This window comes from Eleutherodactylus coqui, chromosome 10 (genome assembly GCF_035609145.1).
Source record: "Eleutherodactylus coqui strain aEleCoq1 chromosome 10, aEleCoq1.hap1, whole genome shotgun sequence".
Classification (NCBI taxonomy): Eukaryota; Metazoa; Chordata; class Amphibia; order Anura; family Eleutherodactylidae; genus Eleutherodactylus; species Eleutherodactylus coqui.
The window spans coordinates 120,397,443-120,423,444 of NC_089846.1; the positions used below are offsets into that span (position 1 = coordinate 120,397,443).

General features: G+C 42.6%; 1 protein-coding gene across 2 annotated transcripts in view; it reads right to left on the reverse strand.

Annotated features, from left to right (window-relative positions):
- Positions 1-26,002, reverse strand: part of AFF2 (ALF transcription elongation factor 2) — a 520,583-nt gene that overhangs the window by 148,591 nt on the left and 345,990 nt on the right. For both annotated transcript variants that reach the window (XM_066581793.1, XM_066581792.1), the window contains exons 5-7: positions 23,912-23,998; positions 20,539-20,575; positions 18,929-18,980 (exon numbers count right to left, since the gene is read on the reverse strand). In XM_066581793.1, the coding sequence (XP_066437890.1) occupies positions 18,929-18,980; positions 20,539-20,575; positions 23,912-23,998 (176 nt within the window). The remainder of the gene's footprint in view (positions 1-18,928; positions 18,981-20,538; positions 20,576-23,911; positions 23,999-26,002) is intronic.

Sequence of the window (26,002 nt, forward strand, 5' to 3'; positions counted from 1 at the left end):
ATCTGGAAATTACTATAATTAATGGTGCCAGGAAAATGCATGCAACAGCAGAGAACAAACACACACAGAAAGCACTACAATTTGGGGGAATTATTAGATATGAGGGGGTATTTTTCCTAAGATGCTGTTTTCGTCTTTAATTACTAGTATGATGCTTGGCATTAATACTTCCATCCACACACAGCAGACCGCCACAATGAATGTAGATCAGATGAAACGGAAATCGTACCTGCACTTTCACATGATTTTTAGGAATAAGCTGACGTGTGTACATGAGGAATAACACTACATCTGGCCATGAGATGGCTTGAATAAACAATCTGTCACCAGTTTTCCACTTTTTCAGTTGTCCTTGAGCTGTGGGTAGAGTTTAGCTACTATGATTGCTCCATTCACTGCCCATGGAGAAAACAGCAGATTATACTACCTAACTCTCTGTAAGGCCTAATGCACACGGCCGGATTTACGCCGCGTAAAAGGCGGCGGAAATCCGCGGCGTTTCTCTGCAGCTATTGGGTTCTATTGAACCTAATAGCTCAATGTACATGCTGCAGAATTCCGTAGCATGAAATCACCCGCAGCATGTCCTATTTGCTGCAGGTATGCGTGCAGACGACTTCCATTGTAGTCAACGGAAGTAGCACAGCGGAAGTATAGCATGAATACGAGCCGAGCCCACCATCGGCGCGTCGTACGACACCGCCGTCACATCATATGACACTGCCGGCGCGTCATGCGCTGTACTGCACATGCGCGCCGGAGCGTCATGCAGGACTTCGGGCAGCAGATCCGGTAAGTATGGGGTCTTTGGGGGGGCGCCGTGACGGACTCCGCTGCGGTATTCCACTTGCGCAGCCCGTCATTGCCGTGTGCATAAGGCCTAACACACAGACAAATAGCAGCAACAGGTAGGCAAATGAAGAAGTACCGAACAGTGTAGATGAAGTTTCAGTAGCTGTAGCACAGTAAATCAATTACTATCAGCAGCTGTCATGTCTGTATGAGTCTCACTCCCTCTGCAGCGGCTACATTATTCCCTCTATCCTCTTCATAGTGTTTTCTGGACAGCATGAGATAACCCCCTTCCACACACACTTCTTGCAATCCATTTCCGTGTCTTTGTTACTAGAGATTGGCTTTATTGATAATAGACAGTAGACAGCTAATTAGAAGAAACAAATTATCGTTTGAACTCTTTCATGACCGAGAGTCATTGATGCTGCTGTATCCAGGTCACATTTTGCAGTTCTGGCATTCCTACTTTCAAAAAAATCACACCTTTTTTAATTTCTCCATGAAAAGGGTTGTGTGAAACCTGTAGTTTGCATTGTTATCATATTGGAGATCATAAGACTTTTTTATTGCTTTTTATTTCATTTTCTCTTGAAAACAGGGCAACCAAAAAACACAGTTCTGAGGGTGTCCTCCATAAAGATTAATGATGTGATATTTTAGTAAATTGGATCTATATGGCTGTAGCAATACCAATACTTACATTTTTTAATTGTTTTTGAAGTGACAAAAATAGGATTTTTTAAAACTTATTTTTTAATTTTTTTTTGTAATAATTAGAATAATTTCTGTAATTATTTAGAATGCCCCAATATGCAACCTGAATTGGGGCCATTTAAATGCTGCTGTCAAAGATAGCCAATACCCACTGTGTATAGAGCGGGCTCATCTCCAGGGTCTGCATATGCTGTGGAAGTCTATATATGTTCCAACTGCATGGAATATGTGAAATTGGGCGTATATAGCCATACGGCTGTGGAGAAGGGGTTAATGCAAATTGTCTGAAAGTGTGGAGCCCATTTACATTATCCTAGATTATGATGAACGAGAAGCTTTCTAGCAAAACTGAACTATTCGAGAAGATCTGGTCCCCTTGGGTCCAATATTCGGCAGACATGAGAATAATCTCTGCACCCATTTAACTGTCAACTGGAAATTAACTCCATGACATTATCTGTGAAGGTTCTCGCCTGCCTGAGAAACAAAGGGCAGAGTGATCTGAGCGCTGACTTTCTCTCTCTCCCCCCTCCTTTTCTTCTTCTTTCTCTCCTTCTCTTTTTTGTTGTTAACATGTTTTGTTCTCTTGGAGACAACTTGGAGGTCTTTATATTTTCATTGTCATGTTAAGATCTCTCCCTAATCATGATTTCAATTACTGTTGTATGTCCCAAACTGTTCTCTGTTCTGGGGCTATGTAATTGTCATTTTTTACATTCTCTTCTAATTGCTATGTCAACTTATCTTTTATGTCTTTCTCTATTAAAAACCATTGGAATACAATAGTTCCATCCACTAAAAAGTTTGTCCAGTTTTATTTCAATGAAGTTCAATTGCCGCATACTAGAAAGTTATGAAAGTTTCTAATACACTGTGTGCTTCAATTTCTGGCCATTTGCAGGATTTCTGCTTTTTGTCAGATTTTGCAAAGATTTATTTTGTTTACCGAGAGGCTGAAATCTGTCCTGAACTAATTTGGTTCACAGCTGAAGGCTTGTTGTAATGTTTTCCCTGATCTCTGATCATTCCCTGATGAAGCTCCCACAGAGCAGCGATACACACAAGGACCTCCCCGTAACAGCTACTTTGTGATACTTGTATATTGGCCCTTCTATCCTTATTTCTATGGATGGGTAACTTGCTAATATGACTTTGATATGAATTCTTGGAACTTTGTAACATTGTAACTTTGTGGTTTGGCATAGTTACTCCCTGGTCTTTACTTCGATTTTGGAATCTTTATTTAGGCCTCATGTCCTCGGGGAAAAGAAGAATTAAAATCCGCAGCGGATTTTAACTCTTCACCCGCACGCGGATCCGCACCCCATAGGGATGCATTGACCACCCGCGGGTAGATAAATACCCGCGGATGGTCAATAAAAGGGAATTTAAAAAATCATGGAGCATGAAAAAAAATGGACACGCTCCATTTTAGTGCAGGTCTCCGCGGGAGACCCGCGCCTGAATTACACTCACCTGCTCCGGGCGATGCAGATTTTCCTTCCTTCACAGCCTGATCTTCCTTCTTCGCGGCCGGATCTTCTTTCTTCGGGGGGGCGGATGTGCCCGGCGCATGCACGCGGCACGCAGTCGACTTGCCGGGCACATCCGCCGGGCCGAAGAAAGAAGATCCGGTCGCGAAGAAGGAAGATCAGGCCGCGAAGAAGGGAAGATTCGGAGCGTGCGGAGAGGTGAGTAATTGTTATTTTAATGCCTAAGGCCTCATGTCCACGGGGAAAATCAGGCCCGCTACGGATTCTCCATGTAGAATCTGCAGCGGGTCCCTCCTGCCCCGCGGACATGAGCGCTGAAAATAGGAATAAATCAGAATTAACTTACCTCTCACACGCTCCGGATACTTCCTTCACTGCGGCGTCATCTTCTCTCGTTGCGGCCGGATCTTCTTTCTTCGGCTCGGTGGATGTGCAGGATGACGTCGGTGACGTGCCCCGCGCATGCGCCGGACCGAAGCAAAATGATCCGGCCGCGACTGAGAGAAGATGGCGCCGCGGCGAAGAGAAGAACCGGAGCGTGTGAGTAAAATCTGATTTTTGTGTCCCGCGGATCCGGACGGCTTCCATAGGCTTCAATAGAAGCCCGCGGGAGCCGTCCCCGCGGGAGACCCGCATGAAAATGGAGCATGGTCCAGATTTTTTCATGCTCCATTTTTTTTAAAATCCCTTTTATTGACGATCCGCGGGTATTTATCTACCCCGCGGGTGGTCAATGCATCCCTATGGGGTGCGGATCCGCGGGCAGGAGAAGAGTTAAAATCCCCTGCGGATTTTAATTCTTATTTTGCCCGTGGACATGAGCCCTTAGGGTCAATCCCTGGCCAGTGTGCAATACATGCTTTTTTTGCACCTGAGCAATGTGCAATAGATAGATTCCTTCCATATGTATCCATTTTATACCAGGATGGGTGTGATACAGGAGCGTAACTATAGAGAATGCAGGGGATGCGGTTGCACCTGGGCCCAGGAGCCTTGGGGGGCCCATAAGGCCTCTCTTCTCCATATAGGGAACCCAGTACTATGAATAAAGCATTACAGTTGGGGGCCCTGTTACAGGTTTTGCATCGGGGCCCGGGAGCTTCCAGTTACGCCTCTGGTGTGATATAATATTTCTCATATGACTTATGCCGTCCAGATTGGCCTTATTTTTTGGTTTGGCTGTTATGTGTATTTTAGATATATTATTCTGTGATACATGTTTTGTTTTGTCATGATTTTAAGTGTTTTTGATTCTGTGTGTCCTAAATAAAGCTTAAATATTCTATTATGAGAGCATGCATATTCATTTTTACTTTTCTTGTGTCATACTTAGGCCCAATGTCCACGGGCGGATTTGATTAATGGAACCCGCGTGGGAGATCCGTAAATCAAGCCACCCATAGGAATGCATTAGCATCTGCAAAACAATTTTAAGCATGTGGATGTGATTTTTTTTACCCGGCGTGTGGACCGCACGTGTGGGAAGAAATCGCAGCATGCTCAATTTTTCTGCAGATCCCGCGGGACGGCTTCCATTGAGGTCATTGGAAGCTGTCCGATTCGCAGCACAGCCACAGCTGTCACTATGGACATGCCACGGATCCGCGGGAAAGCAGGAGATTTTTTTTTTATTGCACTGCGCATGTGTCCGGCACGCCACCAACACGTCTGGACGCATCCGCCATGCTAAAGAAAGAAGATTCGGCCGGCATGGAGGAGCCCCGTGCTGGATCTGGACAGGTAGGTGAATGTCTTTACCTGTCCATGTCTGTTTGCATGGCTGGATTCCGCTGCAGGATTCAGCAGATGGAATAAGTGTGTGCAAGTGGACATTGGGCCTTATTGTTTGAGCACAAGGAGTTGCATCTCATTCCAACTTATTGAGTGGTGCTCACCTGTGTTTAGGTGCTGTTGTAATATTGATGCTGTTGTAATATTGATGCTCTCCATTTTGGAGAGTGTTTTTATGCGTGCGTCAATGTGCAGCTATTGTGAACAAAAAAAAACAATATACGCCATTACGCACGTAAAAAAGAGTCGTTCACTGAGCAAATATGTTGCGCAGGAGTGAGCATATTTATGCTTATGCTAATTTGTAGGAGCCCTAAGAGGGTTCTCTGGTTTAGTAAAACAAAATTTGAATACTCTATTAAGGTTTTTTCAAACAGGTGGAATTATTCTGCCAGGACACAGTGGCATTAGCGGTCCTGCGGCTAATGTGCGAATTTTGATGGAGCAAATTCCACTGCATCCTGGTGAAAAAATGTCCTCATTAGAGATGAGCGAGTATACTCGCTAAAGGCAATTGCTCGAGCGAGCATTGCCTTTATCGAGTACTTGCCCGCTCGAGATGAAAGGTTCGGGTGCCGGCAGCGGGCAGGGAGCTGTGGGGGAGAGTGGGGCGGAACGGAGGGGAGATCTCTCTCTCCCTCTCTCCCCCCCCCCCGCTCCCTCCTGCTGACAGCCGCTACCCACCGCTCCCCCGCGCCGGCACCCGAACCTTTCGTCTCGAGCAGGCAGGTACACGCTAAAGGCAATGCTCGTTCTAGCAATTGCCTTTAGCGAGTATACTCGCTCATCTCTAGTCCTTATCCCTTAAGGCTTTTGTATAGTAGAATGTTCCTCATTCACAACTGTTATCAGTTAGCTGGACTATTGAGCCGCAATGGATCTACAAGGAGAACCTCTCTCTGAAGGACCAGACATGTCCATTCACTTCAAGTTGATCTCTTGGATTCAAATAGGCTCCATGTCATGCTTCATCTCCCCAGCAGTGGCGCTAGAACATAACTGACGTTAAAAAAAAAAAACAGCGAACAACTAAAGAAGTGAATCCATGTTAGTAAATAAATCTTAAAAAATAAATAACTAAACACGTCTTTCCATGAATCATTCACACATTATAAACAATAAGCTTTGAGCAAATCCTTACTTTGAAGAACATTTTTACAATAACAGAATGACATGAAAGAGCAAGTGTGGTCAATAAAAAAGGATTAATCCCATCAAGATTAAAAACAATAATAATCTCTTTGGTAAATGAGTCAGTCCCAAGTCATAAGCCCAAAGCAATGGAGATAGAGGAAGTGAAATACAAATTAAATTACAATATTTCCCCTAGAATTAACCACAACAAATATCCCTGGTTAGAAAGAACATAATTGGGTCCTGAAGTCATTCGGGCTGGATATTTCTCAACAACATGTGTTCCAAGTTCAACGAGGATTTTTTTTTGTAACGTGACTTGAGTAAGTTTTGTTTCGTACTCTTCTGGCATCACTCATGGTTCACTCTTTAGGGCATTATTCAGATGGGCTTATTTTTAGCTGTTTAGCTATTCATGCTCCAGATGTACAGTAGCAGCTGGACTTCCCACGATTCTACTCAACCGAATTTACGGCACTGTATGGGTCTAGGCATATGGTCATCGGGGGTTATACCGTACATAACTTACATCTGCCTAGATCCGTATAGGGCTGTAAATTGGGGGGTCTGAGTGTTACACCATAATACGGACTGCCAAACACCAATAGAGTATGTCCTTCTGAATGAGACCAGTTGTGATGTCCTGGCTGCTCCACTTAGTTCCTCACTTTATTATAGCCTAGAATTCACACTCTAGAGTGTTCTCATTAATAAATTCAAAGGAATGGACCGTCCAAAGTCCCACCGAGGAGATCAGCCCAGCTATTAATGTAGAAGAACATGCACAGATGCAAAGCTCAATCACTCCTGCGAGAGCTCTTTTATAATACCCAGTTGGCCACAAACTTCAGATTACAATGACTAACAGATAAAAAAATGAAGATGACATTATTTTTGCAATAGATTATCTATGAACAGTCGTTTATGACCAATTAATTGTTAATAATCAGGAAAAGTGGTCTTATGTTCCAGCCAACAACTACGTCATGTCTATGTCATAAGAACCCGAAGTTGTCCCAAGACTTATCACTCTTGTGCTTTCACACAGGATTGTTAATCATTGACTGAATAGAGGCAGAGTATGCTGAAGTTCTCTTCCAGTCACTCACCTCCATTCACTGAGAACAGGCAGTTCAATGAATGACTACCTGTTTATGCTGAGCAAGAACTCGCCAACTAGTTGCTTTGTTTCACTGAGCTGAAACTAAACACCTAGCGACTGTTAAGTGATTTCTTACTCATCTCCCTGTCGGGTTCCGTGTTTCCATGAGACAACTATCGCGGAGACACCTCATTCGCAGTTCATCCCAAATATAAGGCAGCAGGTGGTCACACCTGCACATTTTATTCAGTGGGACTGCCGGAGATAGTCAACTTGTTGTGGATTACCACTCACTAGAGTCTTCAGGAATATAAGGTTTATTCATGGCCAACTGGGAGCATTAACACATGCAGCACAAATCAAGATAATTCTCACAGAATTAGAGGGCCACTCTGCTTTTATTCATATACGGTCTTCATTGTATATCAAGTCCTCATCACAACTGGATGTTTAACATCTGCAGACGAATTCTATTGGACACATTCATATATGCAGACATGGTCTTTAAGTTTTGGCCTTTATACAATCAGCAAGTATTAGTATAAATTAAGTCTTGTCTGGTCAGAGTTCATTTATGGCCACTCAGTGAGTGTGTAACTACCCCCCACCATTGGAATGTGGCCAATAATCTGTAAAGTGAGAATATAATAATAGAGCAAAATAGGGGGCCTAGAATTATATTTTTTCTCCTTTAGACTTGGCTAATGCCAAAGGTCCCACTGAAGTGAATGGAGCAGTGGTGTAAACGCACGGACACCAGCTATCATATTCTACCCATGCCAACTTTTTTTAAAGTATTAACACTATCTGGCCCCTCCAAACAGCTCTAAAAATTGAAGACAATGAAAGAACAAAAAGTCCAGTCTTCTATTCCATCCTGTATGCGCAACAATGAGTAGGGAGCCGTTTTATAGGTTTCTCTGTAACAACATCCAGCTCATTGCTGAGAGCAATGTGATGTAGCCACAATTTGAATATGTTTCAAACTATTGTACAAGTTTTGCTCAAAACACTGCTAAATGATATGCAATAACATATGAGGTACTTTTCAGAACCGAAATACAGGCTAATGGGCGCCAATGCTCCAGGCCTCATTCTTTGGAGGTAAACTGTTACTGGAACACATCAGACTCTGTCCTTGCAAAGTGCTTGGTGACTTATAGCTTGCCCATGGTGTGCTAATCACCAGGACTTTGCCATTCGAAGGTTCCATCTAGAGGTTCTGTCATTCAGCTGAGAGCTGCCCCTGATTGGTCCCTGCGCTGAGCCAATCAGAGGCAGCACTCACTCACCCATTCATGAATTCATGAATGGGTGAGTGAGTGCTGCCTCTGATTGGTGAGGCTGTGATCAATCAGAGGCAGCTCATTCAGCAGGCGGGGATTTTAAATCCCCACCTGCTGAATACTACAGAAAGCAGTTCAGGAGAACTGCCGGCCGGACGCGGCTGAACTCCGGCTGCAGAGAAAAGGTGAGTATACTTTTTTTTTTTTTTTTACACATTTTAGGGTGATTTTCAGGTAAGGGCTTATATTTTTAAGCCCTTCCCGAAAATTCATCCCGCGCTCGCCGGCAGCCAATTGCTTTCAATGGAGCCGGCTGCATTGCCGGCTCCATTGAACTCAATGGGCTAACATTTTTCTTCTCTGCCACAGCTGTTACAGCTGTGGCAGAGGAGAATGATTTTTATGCTGACAGTGCGGGGGGGGGGGGGGGGGTCTCACTCTTGCCACTATTGTGACTTAATAGTGAGACCTCGGAGCCCGAAATGCAGCCCTGCATGTTGCTCCTCGCCTGCCCTATCCATTTCTGTGTTTCTTACATGACTTTGGTGATTTGCTAAGATTTTCACAAATGAAAACCTTAGCGGAGCACCAGTCATATACAAAAATGCTCGAGTCGCCCATTGACTTCAATGGGGTTCGTTACTCGAAACGAACTCTCGAGCATCACTGAAAGTTCGACTCGAGTGACGAGCACTCGAGCATTTTGGTGCTCACTCATCTCTAATCATTATCTTTATTAGATCTGAAGAAAAATATTTATTTTGTGCTTTTTAGACTTCCTGTAATACTAAATTGTCTTATTACACTAAGACATTACTTGACTTTTGTAAAACTGTAGGACTTTTTAAAGAACAAGCTGCCACAAGGGTCATTTAAAAAAGCCGTAGTTTATGGAAACATGTGCCAATTATTCTATCTGTTGCACTTAGGGTCCTTGCTTTTACAATGTACTCTCTTTGTCGTGTCAATATCCAAATTAGCATCACTGTCTACATACTAACTGTCTAGATATATTCATTCTGAATTTGTCAGACATAGCAGTTCTATGTTTGTCACTTGGTTTATCTCATTGTATTGTGTGGTAAAACAGTACCCGAAGGAGCCACTAGCGATCTGTGACGGTAGGTCCAGCAGAAAAAGGGGTGATTCTACTGGGTAATCATGAGATACCTGTGAAGTTTTTGGTAAAATGAGTGGGAATTCTATTCACAGTTGCTGTTAAGCCAGCGCTGATGAGCAGTTTGAGTTGGAGCTTGTGACCTCCTGGGACTGGGGCACCAAGACTGCACGGAAGAAAGGCCTATATATCTATCTTTACTTAGTTAAGGCCCATTTACACGAGCAGATAATCGCTCAAAGATCGCTCAAACGAGAGTTTGAGCGATTATTTTGCTTAAAAAAATAATTTGCATTTAAGTAGCTACTCAGCTACTTAAATGCCAATTATGTATGATAATGAAGCCTTCACTGAGCACAAGCTAATAGCCTGAGGCTATTCTCTGTGCTCAGATCCTTTGTTTTCCAAGGAGAAACAATGCTATCAGCACTCCCCATGGAGAACAACTAATAAAAGTGAGGGATGGTTTTTAGGTGAGCTTGATTTTAATGATCACCTAAAAGTGACCGAAATGCAGGTGCCCCGCGCCCATTTACATGCAACGATTATCACTAAAACGATCGCCAATTAGCGAATGTTTAGCGATAATCGTCCAGTGTAAATGGGCCTTTAGACCACGGCACAGCTCCATACTTGCAATTATAATCTCAAACATACTGAAATGTCCACCTCATAGTTTCTCAGGTTAGTAGAGTTTTGGAGAAGGGGGTTAGGAGGCTGAGCGTAACTCAGGAGAAAACAAATACACCATTTACTTCTGTTACCCTGACATTATTTTTCAATTATCTTGCTTCATAAATGTCCTGTTTTTTTTGTAATGTATAAATGAATAAGATCCCTACTTACTATGATCCGTGCTCTCCATGCAAAGTTTTGGTCTAAAATCCCATCATTTCCAGAAAACAAAGCATTCACTGACCTTTCATGAAACCATTGGTAAAAATGTTTAACTTCACACATATTGTTTCAATTAGGAACCACCTTACCGTAGAGTTCACTGCTGCAGACCCGTGTTACATTTCATAGAGCTTCAATGAGAACTCCAATTTCCAAGTTCCAATAACTTTGCCATGGCAACTTGAAGAATGAACGCAATATTGCCTAAACTTTTCTGTTCCACTTTAAACTGATTTGTTTTAAGAATACTTTGACATAAAACAGTTTCTTACAATTAATGACAAGACTTCGTGTTGTAACTATTTATATGAAAGTGTGACATAATATTGAAAAAGTTGAGAGATCTTCGATGTACAAGTAAAAATCAGCACTGGGAAAGTAAGCCTATATATGTGACATTTTGCAGAACTTCAACTGTACCTTATGGCAAATTGGATGTTAACTAAAGGTACCTTACCACTGAGGACATATCAATGAATTAGCCGCACCGAAAATCCATTAAAGAGTATGAATGTTAGTTGGTTGAAAGAAAGGAGGGAGAGTCTCCAGTCGGATTTGTTTGCAAGTTGTTTAAATGACTATGTCTCCACCGGGTGACCTTCATCAACCAATGTCTACTTTCTAAGTGAGCTGAAGTGAAATGAGGAGTGAATTATCACTTGTCACCCGGTTGGTGGCCATGTTTACATGGGATAACTGTTGTTTGCATTCATTCCTTCTTGTGATTATTTAGCAGCCTATTAGTCATTCCGTGTGAAGGTACCTTGAGGTCTCATGTGTTTTACCATAAACAATAATAAGGATGTTTTGTGGAAATGCCTCTGTAATAAAAAAGTGCCCCAACAATTACAGCACAGAAAATAAGTCAAATGTATTTTAGGTATGATACTTGTGCAATTCCAGACTTGAGCACGAATGACCCCACACTAGTTTATGTGTAAATAAGAGGAAGTCCAATAACTACTTTTCATCCAATCATACCAACCTCTCTGAAAGAGATGGTTGGTGTAACCTTTAGATGGGTGCCCCGTTTCCTGCATCGGTAAGTCCAGATCATGGAGAGGAGGATGAACCCAACCAGAGACCCCCCATTTCCACAGGCCCATTATCAGCCACAGTGTCTTACTCTTAGGATCCTGCTAACATGCCATTTTCTGGTTGGTTTGTTTCCTGTAATAATTTACAACAGCGGTTCGATATTGCTGAATTTTAGGGTATGTTGCATTTTTGTTTTATAAACTAAGTATAAATTAGTTGGGAAGGAATTTTTCTCCCTAAAAATTGGGTAAATTGGCTTCTGCCTCATTGGGTTTTTTTTGCCTTCCTCTGTATCAACATGGTTGGGGGGGGGGGGGGGGGGGATCGAAACAAGCTTAACTGGATGGACATTTGTCTTTTCCAGCCTAGCATGCTATGTTACTATGTTATCTGTTTATTCATAGCTTTCTGACTGTTTTTCCCCATTGACTTCTCATTAATACCCTAATGCCAAACAGTACACATTTGATATCTTTTTTTTTGCTAGCGATAGCTGGAATTTAACTCAAAACTCAAAGAGATTGTCTGGTTATCAGGCAACATTTCCCCTTTACTGCCAACTATGTTAAAATAACAAAAAAGATAATTACTTAAGCTTCCTCTGCTATGGGTACCTAGTGCAATAGCCCCACCATCCTCCCAGTGTTTGTTGTGGAGATGATGTCACAGGAAGTGATCTGACTGCTGCAGCCAATAAGAGGCTACAGCATGACTGCCATTTCTCCATGCATCAGTGTTCACATCCTGGGCATCATGATGCCAGACATTCAGTATGGTAACACTGTAGCCTCTGATTGTCTACAGCAGACAGGTGACGTCTGATGACATCATCAGTAACAACAAGCACTGGGACCACAGCGGGGCTAGAGAGCTAGGCAGAGAAGAGGAAAGTACTGCTCTTTTTGTTATATTAACACGGTTGGTGGTAAAGGGGCAACGCTGTCCCGTAACTGGTCAACCCTTTTAAGAGAACTATATAGGAATGACTTACTATATATCACTGCTTTTATATCCAATTCTAAAAATGCATCAAAATCTGCATGAAACCAGAATCATATAACAATGAATCTACAACTCGATAAGAAATAGTAGGATTGATTGTATTCATATAATGCAAATGGACTTAATGAGTGTTGATGTCTTGAAATCCCCTTAAGATTTTACACAGGTGTCACCTCCCTGTACGGAATACACTTTCATAAGTCCTAATAAAATGCCATTGCCCACTCTGCATAATTTGCATGTGAATACATGAAGCTTTTACTGTCAGGACTTCACAAGAAGTACCAGAGAAGTGTCTTGGGAACATCCTAAGGTTAAAAAACAGTCACTAGTTTGCATAATGATCTGCCTCCTCTCCGAGGAGCATCTGAAAATTAACATTTAAAAAAAATCAAGCAGCAGTGATTCTGTAGGAACCCGAGTCTAAGGTAAGGGAATCACTGTATTAGAGCTGGCAACAAAACCTGTCTAATGGGCTAAGAGGAACTGTTTGTAGGTTAACAAGCACTCTCACCAGGCTTCAAACCCATCATTGGCTGCTCCTTAGGCATAAGGTGAAAACAAACATTTACGGTAGAGGGAAATCACAGACACTTCTCATCGAGAGATAATGGGCATAGATAAAAGTATTGCTCATGTTAACTAAAGTCGGCAGCCGGCAAAAAGATACATACGAAAGTTCCTTCCTATCCATCAAGATGATAAACAGAGTAAATATACTGTATCTCCAAATCTAGAAGGTCCTACAAAGGTCCTAAAAGGTTATAGGTAACCTGGATGAGGTGCAACACTGCTATATATAACCATTACTACATACCTTTCTAGTGAATGGGCCGTCATGTAATATATGTTTGTAATGAGTCCTCCAGTGAGGGAGACACTCTTTGCAGAGGCTCTCTGTTCTGGTGAATATATAGTGTATGTGGGGGTGAGACTACATCTATGATGACCTAGTGGGACCACTACTTCAAGGAAGGTTTTTCCAAAATCTAAAGTTATCCCCTATCCACAGTGGGAGTCCCACTATTGATACTTCACTAATTCCTTGCCCCTCTTCCTCCTCACTGTGGGCTTACTGCACCCATTGCAGTGAGGGGGAGATTGAATGGAGTGGCGGTTGGGCATACACAATGTTGCTCCATTCACTTTCAGTGGGACCACTGGAGACAGCTGAGTACAAAAAGCGCTCAGAAATTAATTAAGTCAGCCCCACGGAAGGGAATGGAGCGATGGCCTCACATATACAGCCAGCGCTTCAATCATCCTGACATCACTGCGGATTGGAGAAGCGATGAGAAGAGGAGACACAAAACCCCCATTCTCAGGACCGGTGGGGTCTAAGCAGTAAGGCCCAATGTCCAAGGTACGGATTTTCTATGCGGATCATCTTAAAAATGATTTTTTAATTGTTTGTGGGTGATCACAGATTGTGTGTTCTCATCCCGCATAGAGATGAAGGAAGCCACTTCTGCAAAGCACCTATAAATGAATTCCGCAGGGTTTAATTCAGTTGCGGACGCCCCATTGTTTCCTATGGGCGGCAAGAGCTCTGGATCTCCAGTGTGGGAGATCCGCGCAGATTTAATAAATCAAATCCGCACGTGGACATTGGGCCTTAAAGAGCCCCACTGATCATAAAGTTATCCCCTATCGTATGGATAGGGGATGACCTAAGATGGTGAGATAAGCCCTTTAAATGGGTTGTCCCCACAACCTGCGTCACAATCACTCTGAACTTCATGGTTGCTGCTGACCAGGACATCTAACTGTTGCAGCCAATCATTGGCTGTGGAAGGTCAGTGCTGTAACCAGTAATTGGTTGTAGCAGTCACATGTCCTGGACAATAGCAACCACGTAGGACAGAGCGATTGTAAAGCACTTTTAATGGGGTAGTACCAAGATTGCTAGTTATCTGTTATCCATAGTCCCAGAAGCGTAACTTGAAGCTCCTGGGCCCCAATGCAAAACCTGTAACAGGGCCCCAAACTATAATGCTTTATTCATAGTACTGAGCTCCGTCTATGCAAAAGAGAGGCCTTATAGGCCTCCTAAGGCTTATGACCACGGGTGCAATCACATCCTCTGCATCTCCTATAGTTATGCTCCTGAATAGACCCCTGTTCAACTCAATGTGGGCATACTGCACCTCCCGCAGTGAGGCGGAGACTTAATGGAACAGTGGTCATGTAAGCGCATCAGGGCTCTATTCCCTTTCAATGGGGCTGTGAAGATACCCAAGCGGAACCCATTTGGGTATTTCTGTTGACCATGCATGCTCGTCCAGTGCTCCTTTAATGCCAATGTCACTGCGCAGAGAGAAGCGACCCCCGTAGTGGCAGGCAGAAAGAGACATGGGAGTCCCATTCTAGAGATCATGGGGTTTCAGCAGTGAGACCCCCATCGATCAGCAAGTTATCTTCTGCCCTACAGATAGGGGATAACTTGCAATGTTGGTACAGTCCCTTTAAATTGTGGGAGAACTCCTTTAAGGAATTACTGATGCAATACCCCAATTTAGTCCATCCCTTTGATATAGCTTTACTGCACCTTATCACAGTATACTTTACTTCTTTTATAGGGTAGAAACATTAAGGATGAACCTGAATTAAAGTACAATTGGGCTGTGAAAGACATTCTGCAGTCAAATTGAATTCTTTCCCCAATCCCCATCGTCTTCATTCTTTCTGCTATAACCCCCGTATATTTTTACAAGCATGTTGCATTCAGATGCATCCATTATTCCTCTTTCTGGGGTATTATTTGCCTTCACATTTCATTTGATTTACATAGGCAGTGTGCATGAATTGGTATATATTTTCTCAGCTATGAAACTGTAATGCAACAGATCATCATTTCCCGGCTAATAAAAGTCACTTCCTTGTTGCTGGGATCTTTCATGTGTGAAATCCATCATCAGCCATTATGGGAGGACTGGTCATGAGACCCGCAATCTGATAGTGCTGTAATATATTATCATGCTTCAGCGCTGCATACAAGTGGAAGATACAGAGCGGACACATATAGGTGTTTCATGTATCAAAGTAAAGAATAAGGAAAATATCCTCTCCTCTGTCTATACATTGCATTTAGCCAATGGCAAGGCTGGAAATAATATACATTATGTTGCTATTTGTGTACTGCTTGGAATTAAAGGGATATCCCAACAATTCGACTTCTATTGTCTATCCACGGAACATGGTGATAAAAGTCTGAATGGTGAGAGTCTAAACACTACAGTGTTTCCCCAAAAATAAGACCCTGTATCATATTAATTTTTGCCCCAAAAGAGGCACAGGGTCTTATTTGTGGGGGATATCTTATACTGACCTAGCAGGCGCTAGTAAGGATTGGTGGGGGTCCTACTGTGTTTCCCCAAAAGTAAGACCTAAGCGGGGGCCTTGAAATATAAACCCTACCCCAAAAATAAGTCCAAACAAGACTTACCCAGCAGGCACCATCCGGTTTCTTCCCACTGGTATCCGCAGTTTCAAGCAGGCTTGCTTGCAGTTCTCAGCGCTGACAGAACATCGCTTGCTGGTATCAGGGTTTGTTCTTGAGCAACATGGATCAGCCAATCAGAGCAAGCACTTGATGAACCAATCCCAGCCATTCAGTGAATGGCTGGGATTGGTTCATCGAGCGCTGCAGTGATTGGCTGAGCTGTGGCGCTCGAGAACGAATCAGAGCAATCGCTTGCTGGAGGTGAGGTTTATAAACCCCGTTACCAGCAAGCAATGTTCTGTCGGCACTGAGTACTACAAGCAAGCCTGCCTGAAACTGCGGATACCAGCAGGAAGGACCTGGATGGCACCTGCTGGGTAAGTATTGTTTGGGCTTACTTTTGGGGTAGGGCTTATCTTTCAAGGCTCCCCTTTCCCTGGAAATCAAGGTAGGGCTTATTTTAGGGGTAGGTCTTACTTTCTAGGAAACACAGTAGGACCCCCACCAATCCTGAGACCCAGGTTCCACGTCCTCTTCTACTCCTCACTGCACCCCTTGAGGAAAAGACTATGTCGACGTGTTATCATGCTATGACATGTTGGTATTGAACAATTCATTTTGAATACAGCATTAAAGGGAATGTGTCATCAGAAAATGACCTATTATGTAAATCACATTTTTATGTTAAACATATTTATTTACAATTTTTGGTGATTTTTTTTAAAGCTGTGACTATCCACTTCTTCTTGCAACATAACCTCCACACAAGTTACAGAATATGTGTAGAACAGTCTCCCATACAAGTCAATGGGTCCTCTCCTGTCCATTGTGAGAATGGCCCTTGAGGCTCTATGGACAAGAGTGGCAGGGACCAAAGAGGCTGCACCAACCTCAGAAGACATCTTACCAGTGAGTATTGCTTAATTTATTTCGTGTCCAGCCCAGCCCTCATCCACTTTTTTCTGGAATGTCAGAAAACCATTTTAATACACTAACCGAAAAGAGACCGGCTTTATTTTGAATGTTCTGCTTTTCTTTTGTTCAGGTAATGCATTAAATATTTTTGCAAGCCTTTTAAAGACATTTATGCAATAATAATGAAATGTTAACCCTTTGCAATCCACTGTCTGACGTCTGAAGACATTCTGATTGAAGGCTGTACAGCTCTGATGTCAGAAGACGTCCGGCAGGGTAATCTTACTGTATATTACTGGCCGCTCTGTTGTCTGGGGCCTCTCCAGCATGTCCCATACGGCAGTACTGGCTCTAGCCAGCAGATGGCACTATCGTAAAATGGCAGAAAGAGAAGGCTCCCTAGGAAACCGTGAATCCAAAATTGGATTGCAAAGGGTTAATAAAGCTGGGCATACATTAACTAGATGTTGGAGAGGTAGAGTGCCTGGACCCGTGGTGATCAGCTGATCTATGGGGTTTTCCAACTGGCACATCCCCTTTAAAAGGGCTATCTGCCCTATTTATCATCGATGACTTATCCATACTGGATGGAGGTCTGCCACTCGGTACCCCAGTTCACCAGCTGATCATCCAGTATACTGTCCAGTGCCAGATGTTGTCATCAGCGGACAGGAAGGAAGCGCATACACCGCCTTCACTCCCATTGAAATCGATGCAAGAGCCGCACTGCTATGGCATTTCCTACTCCTCTCCCGGATAGGACTGGATGTGACGTTCAGACCAGCAGAGAAGCAGTAAATGCTGTAGCACCATTTTATAATAAAGGAGGAAGAGAGATATGCAAGTACAGAGCGCCGAAGAGAGATATCCATCATACTTGGCAAAATGAAAATCTCCAAAATTCTCCATCACACATGTGCTGTAGGAATAATGTGCAGAAAACAGCAGGAATGAATGGCAAGAATTTGCAAATGATACTGTAATCAGATGTGGCATATCTGTGCTCCCTCTTAATAATTAAGATTAGCAGACTTGATGTGTCAGTTGGTGATTATCTGCTACCCGCAACGTGTGTTTTCAAGGATTAGAGATTATTCAGCTAGTGGTCAAATCCTATTACACAGTATATTCATTCCACGCATATATTTTCTTAGCCTGAAAAGCTCATGCCAGGTAAAATGTGTAATAATATGAAAATAAAAAAAATAGACCCATTCGGTTAGCAAAAAGGCTGACCATTTCCACCAACATGGTATGGTTGGAGCAGTTTGCTAGACATGTTTGACATGCTTCTACCATGTCTTGGTTACTATATATTTATGCCAATGTTTTGCAGCAAAAAAAACTGCACATTTTCAAGTTTGATCCTTTTTATTATTCCTCCCAGTCATCAAAAATGATGTAGGTAAGTGTAAAAAAATATATATTAACCCTTTGCAATCCAATTTTGTATTCAGGGTTTCCTAGGGGGCTTTCTCTTTCTACCATTATACAATGGCGCCATCTGCTGGCTAGAGCCAGTATTGCTGTATGGGACATGTTGGAGGGGCCCCCGACAACAGAGCAGCCAGTAATATACAGTAAGAATACCCTGCTGCACGTCTTCCGACATTGGAGCTGTACAGCCTTCAGACATCAGACAGTGGATTGGAAAGGTTAAATTGTAAAAGTGAAATTGTAACAACTTCTTTGTAAAAGCTTCCAGTTGTGATTGAGAAGCGGTGAGGTATATTTCTTGACTAGAGATGAGCGAACATACTCGTTTCGAGTAATTACTCGATCGAGCACCGCGATTTTCGAGTACTTCCGTACTCGGATGAAAAGATTCGGGGGGCGCCGTGGGGTGGTGGGAGGCGTGGCGGAGCGGGGGGTAGCAGCGGGGAGCAGGGGGGAGCCCTCTCTCTCTCCCTCTCCCCCCCACTCCCCACTGCAACCCCCCACTCACCCACAACGCCACCCGAATCTTTTCACCCGAGTACGGAAGTACTCGAAAATCGCGGTACTCGGGCGAAAAAGGGGCGTGGCCGAGTAGGTTCGCTCATCTCTATTCTTGACCCCATTTTATTTTTACAAAATTGAAATTTGACCCATAAGGGAAAATACATATAAATATAGCCCTTTGGATCAAATTGCACTTTTGAAAATACAAAAAGGGGCTATGTTGTGTGAGCCGGGTCTGTTTGTAACAACCAAGTAACTTACGACTTTTGCAGGACGGATTTCACAGCAGGTTTGTTTGTGCCTTCACATCGTTCTACGGAAAAAAGAAAGAAAACATATTATAAATGTCCGGATTTATCTGATAGTGAAAACAATTTACGTCCAGATTCATATCGAGGACCCAGTCCCACGGGCGTCGATCCACCCATGTCTCTGGACGATAAGACGGCCACACCACGTGTGGACGAATTTCCGCATGATTGGCTTCATTGCCAGCTATATGTTCTTTTTTCCAGCCGGTGCGGAGAGTCGTCCACACCTGCAATATGGCCGTCTTATCGTCCAGAAACACGGGCGGATCGGAGACAATTTTACCTCTATAATAGGAAGTTGCATATAAGGCAATTATATATACATTATTTCGATAAACGTATTGGAACACCAACCATTCCTGGTGAAGAGAACATGCAAATCAAACGGGAAGGTCTATGGCCATTGGTCATAGTGAAGTATGCTCTCAACACCAATGGGTCCCACTATACGAAAAAAAATTCTAACAGGTGGGCCTGGCCAAAAATAAAATATAGGCTGTACTCACCTTTCTTTAGCCCCCTGAGACACACCTGAGTGGCTCCCATGGCCCTGGCACCCGGTATGTACATCCAGTAGACATTAGATGACCGTTGTGGCCAATCAGAACCTTACCAACTGGAATGCATAGTTTCTATTGTAAAATCTGGTGGAGGTCATATAGTAGTACACATCTGTTTCTCAGGCTTTGGGTACAGCCTTTTTTTCCAGTAAAGGGTAATGTTAAAGGGATATTCTCATCTCGGTTTTTCTTGGCTGTCCCTCTGTTTCCAACCATCTTTCAGAACAGCGGAGCGCTTCAGCCCTGCGATGTTTTCATAACTGTCATTGAAGTGAATGAGAGCTATGGAAACAATGTAGCACACTATGCTATGCTGTTTCCAAAGCTCTTATTCACTTCAGTCAGAGCCACAGAAACAGAGCAGGGCTGAAGCACTTGGATTCCGTTGGTACTGGCCAGATGGCTGGTAACTATTCCAGTGGTGTCCCATCTCGGCTTTGAAAAGCCAAGATGGGAATGCCCCTTTAATGCTACAGAAGACAAAGACACTTTCGACAACGGTATGCTGCCCCACCTTGTGGCATCAGTTTGGGGAAGGCTCTTTCTTGGTCCACCATGGTTGCTTCTACTGACAAATCTTGGTCCACAAAGACCAAATTAGATAAGTTTGGATTGAGGAACTCAAGTGTCCTACACAGAACCATGACCTCAACCCCACTGCAAACCTTTGGTATGAGTCAGAAAGCCAATTACGAACCAGACCTTCTTCCCCAACACCAGTGCCTGATCTCACAAATGCTCTTTTGCCTGAATGAATGCAAATTGCAATAGACATACTCCAAAATCTTGCGAAAAACCTTTCCAAAAGGGTGGAGGTTGTTAGGGTAATAAAACGGGACAAAACATATTAACGCGGATGGTTTTCGAATAAGATGACCAACAAGCTCGAAAATAACAATAAAAACAGCTCTTCATAGTTACTGGTTCATAAAACCAAAACCTTGTGCGAAATCAATTTTACACAGTGCAATATGATTATCTAGGTGAACAAAAGCCATACTTTGTATGCTGTATCCTGAGGTCAGATGTTGAGAGTCCTGTAAAAAATAAACATAAATAAATCAAAGCAGTAATCCACATATCATGTAGATATAAAGATTTAGGTCACATAGCTAGAGGCTTGTGCATTATCTCTCTCTATCAATCACATATTTAACCTTATCTAAAATTCATAAGACTGGAGTGGGGATTAAATGCTAAGGACAGATAACCAAGATGTAAAAGGATGTTATTATTTAAAATGGTAAAAATGTATTATTTGCCGCACATTTCGGTACCATTACAAAGATGTGATTATCTTCACTTGGCTCAATTTTAATGATTTTTGGATTAGACTCTATGGCAGTTTTAGGTAAATGTGTTTTTTAGGGATACTGTTAGACAAATTCAAATGCTAAAAAAAAAATACCATATATACTCGAGTATAAGCCGAGACAATAAGTCGAGTATATGCTAGGTAAAAAAAAAAACTCCATACTCACCTCCCAGCCGGCGTTTGTGCCTGTGTGACAAGCTGCTTGAATTCTCCCCGCTGTCATATCTGCTTGGCTCTGTCAATGCTTTGTAAGTAAGCGCTGTGATTGGATTGAGCGTCAGCCAATCACAGCTGGCGCTCGATCCAATCACAGCGCTTACTTACACAGCACTGACGGCAGGGGATTTGAAAGCCGAGCAGGGAGATGACAGCGGGGAGAATTCTAAAGCAGCTTGATTGGCTATGAATGATCGAGCACCGGCTGTGATTGGCTGACGCTCGATCCAATCACAGCTCTTACTTACATAGCGCTGACGGCGGGGAATGGCAGAGCTGAGCAAAGAGGACGACGGGGGATGACAGCGGGGAGAGAATTCAAGCAGCCTGCTGCACCACTGCCAGAGACACAGACACAAGCTGGGAAGTGAGTATGGAGGGTTTTTTTTTAAGCCTTCCCTGACTCAAGTATAAGCAGAGAGGGGCTTTTTCAGCACAAAAAATGTGCTAAAAAACTAGGCTTATACTCGAGTATATACAGTAATTTCAAAATACTTCATCATTTGATATGCAAAACCTAGATCTGCAACTCTAAACTCATTCACGTATGATGATTATTCTGCGTTTGTAGAAGCAGTAATAGTATTGTTATTAATAGTATAAGAAAAACAATTAGAGGCATTCTACTTTAAATTCCATGTTTCATATTCTTCAAAGTTCACAAGGGAAATTATAGAAAAGTCTCACTATTGAATGTCTAAAATGATCTAATTACCAATTATTAATGTTACTAGAACTAATGTATAAACACAGCAAAAAGGAGTTAGAAACAAAATATGTCCCAATTTGGGGTTATTCGGTGCTACAGTAAGCTGCAAAATTAAAACTGCTCCCAGCTAAGGCCAGCCAACTTCGAAAGGTGGAATATAGTCATTCAGCTATATAGAAGCTGCAAATGTTATAGAAAAACAAAAGAAGAGTAAAAAATGGCACTGCATGTGCGTTACCAACTCCAAAGTAGTGATAGAAGATTATTGTGTTCACTTTGAATGCTTTTGCTTGAATAGGCACAACATTATTGTAGATCAAGCCCTACATATGTGCCACCGTTTTTGCCAGTGGCATAGCAATAGGGGTAACAGGGGTCACAATTGCACCTGGGTCCATAAGCTAGGGGGGCCCAAGGGCCCCCTTCACCACTAACATTTCTGGGCTTCACTCCAGCGGTATATCAGGTTTGTTTAATTCTCTTTTACAACTTCTGGCTGGGAATGAATGTAATAAACGATGACATATAAACTTTCCCATAGACCGCACTTCCCTGAGTGGAAGACTCACATGATTAAAGATGAGAAACAATGTGCTGCTTTCTTCCTGTCACTGTAGAAGGCCCTTAAGTGGTCGTCTGTCAGAAATGCCTTAGTGTGTAATGTACCTCCCTTCACAGCCCTGCTATATGTGCTATACATGTTATATGGCTCTGTGGAATGTTAACTCCTAATTAATTGTCCACATTGCTTCACTGCAATGTGAGGAGCACAGGTCACCTTTCCAGAAGTGAAAGGGTTACAAATTGTAATTTACAGGAGCCTTTCCAGTTCTCGAGGGGAGCCGATTCCCATTATTCACCTGTCCTGTTATAAATGTTATCTTAAGATATGATGTCTGATATATAAAATGTATGTGTCTATGTATTTTGGGGGGCAAGCCGTGCAGAGTAGGGGGACCCCAAGCTGAACTTTTGCTTATCAGCTCTCAGCTGTGCCCCTGAGTTTGGTGTAAAACAAATGGTCGATTTCAGAAGCTTTTTAACATTTTGTGCAAACCAAGCAGTCAATGAATGAGGAGATCCGTTACAATGAAAGCTCTACACTGGTGACAATACTGAGATATACCCAGTCTGCCTGGATACTGAATGAGAGATAATCCATGGGCTGTCAGTAGGACTACCACTCAATTTGAAGTCTGATATCTGTGGGATTCTGGCAGTACTGTTCTTCTTTAAAATACCAGTAACATGTAGTACAGAATTAGATTCGACCAAAATGCCCAATTTAGGAATGTTCCTTTTTTATCAGTGTTATCAATATAAACAGAGTTTGTTTGCATAAGCACTTGTCCAACTTTGAGTTTGACATCTGAGCGGCTCCATCCAGCCATTTCTTAGCTACCATCTATCTGCATACCGAGGAAGCAGACAGCCAACCTCAACAAATGTCTAAAATGGTAGTGCACAATGGTAGTCACTTTTTCGCTCTCTGGGTTCCAGACTTTTGAGTCACTTACATATTGCACAGTCCGAATCTATTCAAATTGCAGATCTGACATAGCTAAAGGGAATGTTTGTCCTTAGACATGCTCTTACTCATCATTAGGACATGTCAGAAGATTGCCATTGGAGAAGTCCATGAGCTATGACTCAACCAATGGCTAGAATAAAACATCTTATGGTGATCGCCAAAGGGTGACCATACACATTAGATAACTGTTCGCCGAATGCTCATTAGGCTGACAACTATTTTGCCGGACACTTTGAATACACATGTGCACTTGGCTTGGGCGTGCTTTCATGTTTTTTTGAATGTAGAAAGAGGAGAGAACCTACGGTCAGACTCTTCTAGTAGTGGCTTATCTCCCCAAAAACAAATGGTTTGGGCAGTTTAAATTTAACTGAGTGATCCCTATGTCTCCTGACTTTAGTATTCTGGGCAGAAAATCAGGTGCCCCCCCCACACAGTTGATAAGCTGGAAATCAGCGAGTTCAGCTTATGTACAACTAATGTGTATGCTATGTTAAGAGCTTTGTCCTTTGGACTTTCTTCTAACAAGCTTTCTTGTCGAACTACCTGGCACTATATTGTACAGAGCTGTCTGTAGCTTAGTGATACCTTTTGGGGCTTACCTTGCTGGGAATTGGAAATTTGGATTGCTCTGCTTTACAAGGGGTGTGGATTCCAGTCAGAGGAGGGGGCCACAGATGTGTCATTTCCTGTAGGATAAAATAAAATGGGTTTAGCATAAAGTGGTGGGTTTCATGTACATATCTCAACTACACAAAAGGACCACACATCCTTAAAGGGCTTGTCCAGTTGTAAACCATTGATAGGTTATTCTTAATGTAGGCCACCAATAGTAGATCAGAGGGGGCCTGCCACCTGGGACCCTCTATGATAACTGTTTGCAAGGCGGGAGTGCTGGTGCACTGATCTGACTGTTGCAGGAAGCATTCCGGTACGTTCCTACTGCAGTGGCCAGGCTTGGTATTACAGGCAAAGTTCCCATGCATTTCAATGGGAACTTTGCCTGCAGTGCTAACCCTGGCCACTGCAGTGCGAACATAGCTGTCTGCTTCTTGCTGCAATCAGCTCAGTTCACAAGGGCACTGGCCCTTCAAACAGCTGATTGATGGGGATCCTGGGGTCCATATCCCCACCTGTCTACTAATGACAGCATATCCTGCAGGATGGTCATGAGTCATTTCCAACTGGACAACCCCTTTAAATTGCTATCAGGTTCGATTGTTATGTACTGGTTAACCAAAGCAATACGTTTCCACAAGATAAACAGTAGATCTGTCATCTACCTGACCATCCAGTTTAGCTTATTACCCCCCCCCCCCCCCCAAAAGTATAATGATCTTTTTTTTCTAATCACTAGGAGGCAAACATGAATGGTTCCCAGAGAAAAAAGCTAATAACACAAACCTTTATTCCTCTGGAGATTTATTTAATTTTTTGAGACCATTTCATGTGAAATGATTAAAGTTTTTCCAGTATATCCCAATTAAAATGGAAAATAGATCTTCAAAGAAACCACAGCACATCAGATATTTCTGCAGTTACTTCCTTTTTATAATACAGAAATGCCAGCATATTAGAAGTAGGACCACAAAAAAGCACATGGAGAAGATCATGTTTAGTGTGTGCCCTTCGTGTTTCGCAATTCCTTATTTACAACAAAGGAGAACAATAGTGACATTGGACAGCATAATAATAGGATGTAGAATACAAACATTTTACACAGTCCTACACTGTAGGTCAATAAACATGGATTTAGATAAAGAGTAGTTGTACATTGTTGGGTTGACCCATGAAGGTGTATGATGCAAACATTATAGAGAAGTTGTAGTAATCACAAAATACACAATGGTAACTATTTACACGGTTCCTCCAAGTGCCAGTAGTTAGTATTTAAAATATCACAGAGTGTGTTTACGGACGACTAGACAATAAGTTTTAGTGATTTCCTATAGCCACAACAAGTACACGAAATCTGGTAAAACTGTGGAAAAGTTAATAAAAGAAGAGGTTTCATTGAGAAGATGAATCAACAGAAGCATGGGGGTTATAGTTTTTAGATTGTTGAAAGGACAACCAAAGGCCCAAATTTGCTTCTTTAGAGAAGGAGACACTCAGTTCCTCTTCCCAGATGAGTTTATAGCTAGGTTTATTAGGAGAGTACTGGTAAATGAAGTCCACGTATAATTTAGAGGTCCACCCTACAGGCATGGAAGGCAATAAGAGGCATGTTTCTAACCAAGACGGCTTATGAATAGTTGTACATTTAGTGAAAAAGTGTTTACTCATTCCTTTAAATGAGAGATTCTGCAAAAAGTTAAGTGGATGGTGTGTAGGTCTGAGAGACATAGAGTTCATTTCTAGGGCCATCCTGTCCTTGAAAACTTCAGCAACAATGATGTGGAGCCAGTCTCTCCAGTTAGTTAAAATGGCTGGGGTTATATTTAAGCAAAACAGAAAGAAGCTTAGAGGCACAAGTGAGGAGATTGGTCTAATGGGATTTAAAGAGGCCAGAAAATGATGGAAGACTTCAATTGTTCCACTTGATAGAGGACTAATGCTCTGGGGGTTTTATTTGATGGGAACTAGAGACAACCCTAGTGCTAAGGGTCCACCAAATTTCTTTCTATAGAGAGCTGTCTTTCATCCTAGAGAGATCCTACCATCTACGTATATGTATTGTCTTTTAATAGTAG